The sequence below is a fragment of the Colletotrichum chrysophilum genome (genome assembly GCF_026319265.1).
Source record: "Colletotrichum chrysophilum strain AFK26 chromosome Unknown scaffold_113, whole genome shotgun sequence".
In the NCBI taxonomy this organism is placed as follows: domain Eukaryota; kingdom Fungi; phylum Ascomycota; class Sordariomycetes; order Glomerellales; family Glomerellaceae; genus Colletotrichum; species Colletotrichum chrysophilum.
In genome coordinates, this window is record NW_026517400.1 from 147633 (window position 1) to 157086 (window position 9454).

General features: G+C 56.6%; 4 protein-coding genes and 1 non-coding gene across 5 annotated transcripts; 3 read left to right on the forward strand and 2 right to left on the reverse strand.

The window, feature by feature from the left end:
* Positions 1-5: 5 nt before the first annotated feature.
* On the reverse strand, positions 6-931 carry COL26b_010523 (uncharacterized protein; the record flags this gene model as incomplete). Its single annotated transcript, XM_053183219.1, has 2 exons — positions 6-724; positions 805-931. The coding sequence occupies 2 exons, from the start codon at positions 929-931 to the stop codon at positions 6-8; spliced, it is 846 nt and encodes a 281-aa protein (XP_053032866.1).
* Positions 932-1761: 830 nt separating this feature from the next.
* Positions 1762-2865, forward strand: COL26b_010524 (uncharacterized protein; the record flags this gene model as incomplete). Its single annotated transcript, XM_053183220.1, has 2 exons — positions 1762-2258; positions 2310-2865. The coding sequence occupies 2 exons, from the start codon at positions 1762-1764 to the stop codon at positions 2863-2865; spliced, it is 1053 nt and encodes a 350-aa protein (XP_053032867.1).
* Positions 2866-3488: 623 nt separating this feature from the next.
* Positions 3489-5045, forward strand: COL26b_010525 (uncharacterized protein; the record flags this gene model as incomplete). Its single annotated transcript, XM_053183221.1, has 2 exons — positions 3489-3739; positions 3788-5045. The coding sequence occupies 2 exons, from the start codon at positions 3489-3491 to the stop codon at positions 5043-5045; spliced, it is 1509 nt and encodes a 502-aa protein (XP_053032868.1).
* Positions 5046-5725: 680 nt separating this feature from the next.
* On the forward strand, positions 5726-7380 carry COL26b_010526 (uncharacterized protein; the record flags this gene model as incomplete). Its single annotated transcript, XM_053183222.1, has 3 exons — positions 5726-5790; positions 5932-6974; positions 7211-7380. 3 exons carry the CDS (start codon positions 5726-5728, stop codon positions 7378-7380), a joined length of 1278 nt encoding a protein of 425 aa, XP_053032869.1.
* A 1030-nt stretch (positions 7381-8410) lies between these two features.
* COL26b_010527 lies at positions 8411-8512 on the reverse strand. The gene has a single exon. It is a non-coding gene; the product is annotated as a tRNA-Trp (tRNA).
* Between the last annotated feature and the right edge of the window lie 942 nt (positions 8513-9454).

Sequence of the window (9454 nt, forward strand, 5' to 3'; positions counted from 1 at the left end):
TTGTTCTATTTCACAGTCCTCCTATATTTGAGAATATTTCCATATTCCGCCGCCCAAAACAGGTGCTCTTCCGCGTTTTTTTTGTCGCCCTTCTTCCTGTACTCGTCTGACAGCCTCAGATGCTCGGCCATAAGAGGCTGAAAAGCCTCTCTGTATCCAGAGACGGCCGCCCTGGTCAGGCGAGGGAGATAATCACTGCTTTTCGGGGCCGACATGGCCAGCTCATACACCCCATCCGCGTAACCCTTGTCCGCCAGCAGCCGGTACGTGTCATGGGCCTTATGCTTCATTTTCAGACGCTTGTACGCCTCGGCCATGCCCGTGAGACAGCCCGCCTCCCAGTCGAAGTACGTCATCTCGTCGCCAAGCACGCGCGCGCGCTTGAATGCGGCGAGGGCCATTTTGTCGTACTCCTCGGTCTTGCGGCTGAGGGCCAGCATGCCCTCGAGGACGATGGCGTTGGCGTCGCGGCCGAGCTTGATGAGGTAGTCGACGTGGTCGCGCATGTGGCCCCATTGGGGCGCCCAGTAGGAGTACGGTGAGGTCGTGGGCACCTGGTTATGGATGAGGGTCCGGCCGAGGGACAGGGCCGAGGCGTCGTATCCGATGCCGGAAGCCGTGTTTAGGACGTGGAAGAAGAGGTCCTTCTCCTCCTCGCGCATGTTGGGAAAGTCCAGGATCAAGAGGGCCAGGTTGTGGAGGTCGGTGCCGTTCGCCCTTGTCTCTGTGGCGGAGGCAGGTCAGCAAATGTGTTTTGGATATCGAAGGGCAGTCGGAACGGATCATGTAGCAAAGCTGACTCACGTCCAAGGAAGTTGGACTCCCAATTCTTGACTTCCCTGCGCTGGGCGAGGGCCGACAGGTAGGCGCTGTAAATTTTGTATGTCTGGTCGGGGTCGCCGTCGGGGATTTCCAGCGTCTTCCACAGCATGCGGAAGAGAGCGTTGGAGCGTTTGGGTATCGTCACTGTTTGGATCCTTATGGGCGCTCTCTCGTCTCTTAGGTTGGGGTCTGGACGGGCTTTGCGATGTCCGGTTGCAGCCCGTTGAATGGTTCTTATGCTCGTCGCGACGGCTGGTGGAGGGCTGAGAGCTGGCGATGGCCGGGGGAGAACGCCGGCCATGAGAGGCCGAGCGTGAGAGGCATGAGCTCTCGCGAGGAGAAACATGATGAAGGATGAAGTGTGTGAAAGTGGCGCGATGAGCGTGTGATTAATGATGGTCTATCGACAGCATCTGAGCGGGCCGAGAGGATGAAAATCGGGGTTCTAGTGTAGATCAATTGAGGCGGCAAGCCTGCTGCATTGAGACCGCCTTGATCGTCTACCTCGCTCAGAATCTCAATGACAGATTCAAAGAAACTGGTCGCCCGGGTCAGCTCATGCGGTCGTGGGTGCCCTCGGCGCATTGGTGCTCAGATGAAGCTACAATGTAGGAAGCTCGACTGAGGTTCACGATGAGTGAAGTGGGTCGGAATTTTACAGCCAATCAAACACCGTCTGTTTGATGATTTGCCCCACCTCGAGAAAAAGTTGCGATTGCACCCTTCCCTCGACGACTTTTCGGTCCTCACTCATCAACACCATCGAACTCACACACTCATCCGTCGCCAGGGATCTGAGGTGTTTCGCGTGGGGTACTCATACGGAAACCCTGCAAAAAACTGCTGGAATACATAATCCCGCCCCGCGATCGCATTGAAACACGGTTCGCCACCTCCCCCCCGCGGGAAGCCATACGACCTGCCGGTCTCTCATTCACAATGGTCACCACCCGGAACATGCTGCGCTCGGGAGTCGAGTCGCCCGGAGAAATCACCACACCAAAGAAGCTGCCCGTCCGCTCAAAGGACGCAACCCCCAAGGGCACACCCAAGTCCACACCCAGAGCCACCCCCAAGAAGGGCTCCGCCAAGAAGGATGAGAGCGCCCGGCCGTCTTCAAAAAAGAAGTCGTCTCTCGTGGTGGAGCTGAAAGCGGACTCGACCCCGTCCAAGAGCGCCGACATCCAGGAGCCGTCCATCATCACAGGGCCCGAGCAGCCGGCGCCGGAGGTGGAGGACAAGGTCATCAATGACTCGGAGGAGTCGCCAGAGCCCGTGAACGAGGAGGAGCAGGAGGCGGAGGAGAAGGAGGAGGCACCGGCTGCTGAGGCGGCGGACGATTCAGACTCGGACGAGGCCCCTGAGGCTGTTTCGACGAGCAAAGCTGCGGTGCAGGCGAAGAAGTCCGCTCAAGCTGCCAACAAGGCCATTGCAGAGTACGTTACACAAGTGACCTGATTGCTTTTTAAAAACTAACCATCTCGCAGACAAGCCGCTGCTCAAAAGCGCAAGCGCCAGGAGCGCAACACCCGCCTCCAGGAACAGGCTGCAGTTCGCAAGGCGCAGAAGCCCGCGCCCGCGGAGAAGGTAAATGACGAGGACGAGGAGATGGAGACCGCCGCAGCGGAGGCTGAGGACTTGGCGGACGCAGAGCAGGCTGACGCGGCGGCGTCCAAGAAGCCCACCCGCCGGAGACTCGATCTGCCGGCCGAGCTCCCGGCCGAGTTCCTCGAGTCCGACTCGGAAGACGACGGCGAGGACGGCGCCGAGGGTCAGCCCCGCAAGGCGCGCAAGCTCAACACCGCCAAGGCGCAGATTTCGCGCGAGGGCCGCGGCCCCAAGGACGAGGTCGTGGGGTCGACCGTGTTCCGGGTGGTGAAGCAGGAGGACCAGAGGCTCGCGCCCAAGTCGCACAAGTACTCGATCGGCACTAAGAAGGCGATGCTGGCGCGCGGCAGGACGGCCGTGGGAGTGAAGAAGGGGTTTTTGGTCGGCACGACGCAGCAGACAGATAAGAAGGTAAAGGATAAGAGGCGGAGATGAGCTTGCGGCGCTTAATGGGGGGGATGGGGGCAGTAACTGAAAGATTGACCCGGAAAGGCTGAATTATATAAAAGTTTGGATTTAGGGGCTCCAGCGAGGCAATGAGTACTACTAATGAGACTGTTTCCCGTCAGGACGGCTTTGTAACTCGCTTTCTTTTCTCGTAGGACATATCTCAGCCAACAGAACAATCCAAGGACAAAAGTAAGCACTACGTTGAATGAGTTCGTGACCCATCCCACCGGTTCCCGGCGCCTCAAAAGCTTAGCACTGGTTAAGTGGACAGCCTCCAAATGTCAGGGTCTTTTATCACAGACCCACCCTTTGGTTTTGCAGAATGCTACGCAACGATGAGGTCTCATTGGGAGACTCGGATGGAGATGCCATGTGCTATCATAGTGGGCAGCGATTGCGCCATCGCGTCGTCCAACCATCTCTGCGGATGCTGGCCGAATGGGGAAACGAGCTTCTTTGCCGATGTGCGAGTCGGTCGTTCTTCGTTATCGATATGGTTGATGAACTTTTCCCTCATTTCCACGGATTGATATAAACGTGATGCCCCACGATGTTTTGCAGTTGGCCTGACAATTCCCTTGAGCTCAACTCAGACGCCGACTGTTACGATGGCTGCGCTGACGGAAAAGTTGCCAGCCGTGGCTGATGGCCCGGCTGATATCACCGAGGAACCTCGGGAGTCCTCTCGTGAAGGCCCGTGGATTCGCCTGATGACCGCCCTCCGATGGTATTCGCGCGACACGCCAAGCGAGGAGAAGAACCTCGTCCTGCGGCTGGATTTGTTGATCCTGATTTTTGGCTGTCTTTGCTTCTTCACCAAGTATCTTGACCAGTCATCTCTAACCAATGCCTACGTTAGGTATGTTGCTCTGCTCCCGCTGACAGTCTCCTAAGCTCACTGGGACAGCGGCATGAAAGAGGACCTCAACCTCGTCGGCAACGAGCTCAACTACATGACCATTGTCTTCTGGTCCTCGTACTGCACCTCCATGATCCCGGCGTGCTACTATCTGACCCGTTACCCCATCAACATCGTCCTGCCAGTCCTGGAAATCGGCTGGGGCCTGTCGACGTTCGGTCTTGCCTGGGCTCAGAGCGTGCAGACAATTTACGCCATGCGCTTCTTCACAGGCCTGTTCGAGAGCTCATCATTCACCGGAATAATCTACGTAATCGGAAGCTGGTACAAACCTTCAGAGATCGGCCGCAGAGTCGCCCTGTTCTACATCGCGGCGCCGCTAGGAACCATGTTCGCGGGCTACCTCCAAGCGGCCGCCTACACGAACCTGCACCACGTCCACGGCCTCGCCGGCTGGCGCTGGCTCTTCATCGTCGACGCCGTCATCACCATCCCCATCGCTCTGATCGGCTTCTTCGTCTTCCCCGACGTGCCCTCCCGCTCGCGGCCGAAGCTGCTGCCCGCACGCCAGTACGCCCTCGCACAGAAGCGTCTCGAGGGCCTCACGGCGCCGCCTCAACTAAAAGTCTCACGCGACATCTTCAAAAGGGTCTTCACCCGCTGGCACTGGTACCTCTTCGTCGCGCAGTGGACCATCATGAATGAGAACCTCCAGCCCAGCGGGTCCCCCTTCTCGCTCTACCTCAAGGCCTTCCCCGAGACGTACTCCGTCACGCGCATCAACACGCTGCCGACGGTCGCGACGGCCATCTCCATCGTCTGCGCCTTCGCCGCGGGTGCGCTCGCCGACCGCACGGGCTGGTATGCAGGGCTGTCCATCGCCGCGACGGTGCCGTCGTTGATTGGCGTGGTGTTGCTGGTGGCGTGGAACGTCGGCGAGGGCGGGCGGCTGGCGGCCTTTATGCTGAACGGCTTCGAGGGCGCTATTCCCTCGCTGACGATGGCGTGGGCGACGGTGACGATGGCAGGTGACGCGGAGGAGAGGGCCATCGTCACGGCGTCGATGAACGCAATCGGGCAGGCCATTGTCGCCTGGGCGCAGCTGCTGCAATTTCCTGCCGTCGAGGCGCCGTACTTCCGCCGCGGGTTCAGGAGCGTCGTGGGCACGATGGTTGTTCAGTTCTTTCTGACTGGGGCGATCTGGTTCTTGGTCAGGAGGGACCGCGGTCGGGTGGAAAGGGGAAGGGGTGAGGAAGACATCAGGAGGGAGGAAGAAGATGGTGTAAAAGGCAAGAGAAGTGTTTGATGAAGAGACTTGTGTAGGGGAAAGAGTCGGGAAATTCATCTTCTTAGCAAACGTGCATTCTGTGGCATAGATGAGGGACGGTCTTGCCATCACATTGTCATGCCTGATAACTCATGTTGCTCCTATCCCTACTGCTGTCGGTTGTGGTCACTCATACACCTATTGTCCTTGCCACTGCCCTTCTTGTCGCCTCGCATCACTCCAGAAAGTCAGATGTGACGATCTTCTTTCCGGGCCACTCCTTCATGATTGTTGTCTTTTTAGCTAACGTACCTTCTCCGCGTCATATTGTCTCTACTGCCCCTGTTGTTCCTGTTCTCGTTGTTCTTGCCTTTGCTGTTGTCGTCCTCTGTCGTCCTCTGTCGTCCTTGTAATATGCCGTCCTTGTCTCTGACCCTCGCTCCTCGTTTTCCAAACATCAACGTCAGCCCAACATTGGAACACGTTTTCTTCGACTACAAAATCCCCAAGACATTCTAAATACATCCCATTCATCACATCGTAACATCCATTAGATGCCTCATTCAACCGTCGATGACGAGCACTCAAGCTCTACTGTCGCCCAGCCGCCCGCTCGAGAGGATGCCGTCCAGCAGCCCCCTACTCAAGATCAACAGGCTGCGGCACAAGGCCCTCGCTCGTCAAGACCATTAGTGAACGGCGGCTCTCCCACACCCCCGATGCCCCGGAGCATTCGCGTGTCTTCACCCACCGAAAGTACTTCAAATGGTGTGCAAAGCCCACAGTATGCCACATACCCTGCGCCTCCGCCGCCGCCTCGGCCTCAATATGCAACCTTGTATAGCCCTTCTCAAAGTACAGCTGCAAACACGTCTGCAACCCCTCAAAGTACAGCTGCAAATGAGTCTCTACCCCAGGCTCAAAGTACAACTGCGAATACGTCTTACTCCCAGTCTCATGCCCTCTTCGTGGAACTGTTACCGGCGGGCAGCGGCCAGAACAACCAGAAATTCCAAGGCTACATTGCCTGCGACCATAATAAGCCCGCTCGCCTGGAGCTTGTTGACCTCAACAGCCTGAAAGACCCCGCGAACACAACTTACCTTTCCTCTGACGACTCGTCTGACGCCAGTGAGGCCTCGACGGTAGTGGGCATAGAGCAGGACGGCAAGGGCAAGAGCAACGGCAAGAGCAACGGCAAGAGCAATGGCAAGAGCAATGGCAAGAGCAAGGGCAGGTGCGAGGACGACCACAAGGGCAAGAAAAAGTACGACAACGAAGATGACAACAACGATAAGGGCATGCGCAAGGACAAGGCCCGTCCGGAAACTTCTCGTCCAGATGTGCCTCCCCCAGATAAGCCTCGTCCAGCTGCGCCCCGTCCAGACACACCTCATCAAGACGTGCCCGACGACGAAAACCCCCAGTTCACCCGTCAGTACATCCGGGAGCACTTCGGTCAGCCCGTCGTTTCTCAGCCCTACCTTAAAGGCCTCAAAGGCCTCAAAGGCCACAAAAGAGTCCACTCCAACCTCAAGGACGAGCAAAGAGTCCAGCTCGACCTCGAAGGCAAGAAAAGAGTCTACTTCAAAGACCAAAACACAGCCAAACAACCTGCGCCTTCCTCTCCATGGGATGCCCCAGCTTCTCCCGACCGCAAGAGCAAGAAAAGAGCTTATTTCCAAGGCCAAGAGACAGTCAAACAACCTGTGCCTTCCTCTCCATGGGTTGGCTTAGCTTCTGTACCGCAGAATACGTGGGCTCTAGACCGCTATCCGTCCCCGGACAAGTCCCCTGCTCGTACTAGGTCAAGTGCAGAATACGCAGTCTACGACGACGAAGACCGCGACGGATTCTACTATGGCCCAGCTCACGACTCAAGCTCAATGCGGCTTCGGTACTCAAACGAAGAAGAGCATCTGACCAACTTTGAGAAGATCATGCAGCATAACGTTACCGCTATGGCTGGTGAGGTAGCGTATATAGGGGCATCTGTGCGCAACATGGAGAACACATTGAGACGATGGGAGGACGCAAGCAACGCACGGAACAACGGGATCTTCCCCCCTACACACCAGGGGCAGCTGCCCCCGAGTGCCATCCCTCACGACGTCTTGCCGCCCCCGCCTGCGTGCATGCCAGTTGAACAGCAACGTCTGCGAGCATCAGAGGCGCCCGCAGGGCCACCTGATACCCAGCAGCAGTCGTCACGAAGGCCCTCATATCAGCCAATGACGCCGTCTCCACGCTCGAGTCAAGTGGGCACGAATTACCAACAGACGACGGAGAGGACGACGGAGAGGACGACGGAAAGGACGGCGCCAACGGACGACAGTGCTGGATATCGGATCCCTCGGACGACGACGACGACTGACGACGGTGCTGCACGTCGGGGCCCTCAGACCAACGAAGAACCTGGACCTGGGCCCCTTGGGACCACTGGGAATGTGATCTTTGGTCTCGTAGCTACTGCCTGGATTTGCATGACTGTCATGAGCTGTCGCCGATAGCGATGAAGTTGTCCAGGACTTTTGTTGGGAAGTGCATGTCTCTGCAGGGAAGCAGGGAAGCAGGGAAGCAAGAGCGATGAATCAGTAGCGAGTATACTCTTGTCTAGTGTTAGACAGAATGGAATAGCGTCTTGGTCTCTCACTCCGTCCTTGCCCATCAGCTTTGCCATGTGATGCCTTCAGAAAACTTGCCACAGGTCATTAGGCCAGAAAGAGTCTTCAGAGAAACTTTCACTATCTACCTAGTGGATTGGACAGTTGTGACTGAGTGCTTGAGCTGGAGGGTATCCTGGGTTCGCTGTTTCTGAAATCCTTGATGCCAACTCGGTTTGGTGGTGAAAGTTTCAGCCCCGGATCAAACAATGTTTTGGTCAGGCATACAATAAATAATGCGCGACGTAGGCAAAATCATGTCGTTCTTTGTGATGAATGAGTTAGGACATGGCGGTTCTGCTTGATGCGTAGACAATCAAGGACGAATTATGTTGTTGTGGCATCTCTTGGGAAGGATGCATAAGCAGACATTGATAGGTCATCAGCGCCATTCGAAACAATTGAATCCAACTCATGAAAAGGAAAACGGCTAGGCGGAATAGAGTTAGTATAGGCTTGAAGACACGAAGACGTCGCTTGCTGCTGAATATCAGCATCATCATGTTCACCAAAAAAGCCGTCCTCTTTGAGCAACTCTCCAGCAACCAGCACGCGCTCTCCTCTTCTTTCCGTCTTTTTTCATAACCAGGAATCAACGGTAAGACACTATCATAAAGTCAGAAAGAGTCCCGCGTCCGCCCTTGCCACACACGCGAACATCACCACCACAAACCACCAACTTCGCACAACTCAACGACGAGGCCAAAAAGAATGATTTGAGCGATTAGACGCTCTTCTGGATGACCCCAACCCGATTTGAACGGATAACCTTTCGATATCAGCTCAGAAACGGTCGCAGGACAGAATCTGGAGTCGAACGCGCTACCGTTGCGCCATGAGGCCGTTGTTGAATGAGACCCACGATGTTGTGGGATATGAGGTTGTGCGCTGCGAAGCGGTGCAATTCGATTGGTCAGAAGGGATTCGACCCATAATTAAAATCGATTAAACATGTCGGTTTAGGGTCCTTGCGCCGTTACCCGGATTGCTCGCATGCAAGACAGACAGATTGTGTGTGTGTGAGTGGGCGCCGCGCGCGCTCTCTCTCCGGAACCACATGCAAAAGAGAAGCAGCAGCAGCAGAGAGTCATGCTAGGTGCGGCAGCCAAAAGCACGAAGCACGCGCAGCAAGCACCCACCGCCAACATGACTTCGAGAGCGGAGCGCAGGTGTGGGCTTGAAACGAAATACCCTCCCCGGCCCAGCCAGCCAGCCCCAGTTGCGAGTCGCCCCGGCGGCGTCACAACCAAGAAATGCGATCCGGCGGCCAACAATTCGTCATACGAGTGATGGAGATAGATAGAGGGGATACGCCCCAAGCGGCGCTTTCCCTCCTCCCGGTGTGGAGAGGGAGAGGCCGTTCGCTGCCCCAAATGCCCGCCCGCCAAACGAAACCCTCCGTCTCTCCCCCCCCCTCTCTCTCTTTCCCTCGTGATAATTGATCGACAGACAGGCACTGGGAAAGTCGGAAAAGCCAGCCGCGAGTCGGCGACCTCTCTCTTCCTCTGTGTGTGTCTCTCTCTCTGCCCCTCCCCCAAAAAAGGCGGCACACCTTACGGACCCTGAACTTGGATTTGCTGCTGGGAAGGCTTAGCCCCGACGGCGATTTGGCCGAAGCCGGGTCACGGTGTCAACCCGGTGGAGACCCTGAGGTTGCTTGCGATGCGGCAGGGCGGGGAGTTCACATTGTTGCAACAGGAACGCTCTCGCCGGTGTGGGAAGAATCGTAATAAGGGACGTCTGATATACCCTCCCCCCTCCATCCATCGAAGGTCACACCCTCTT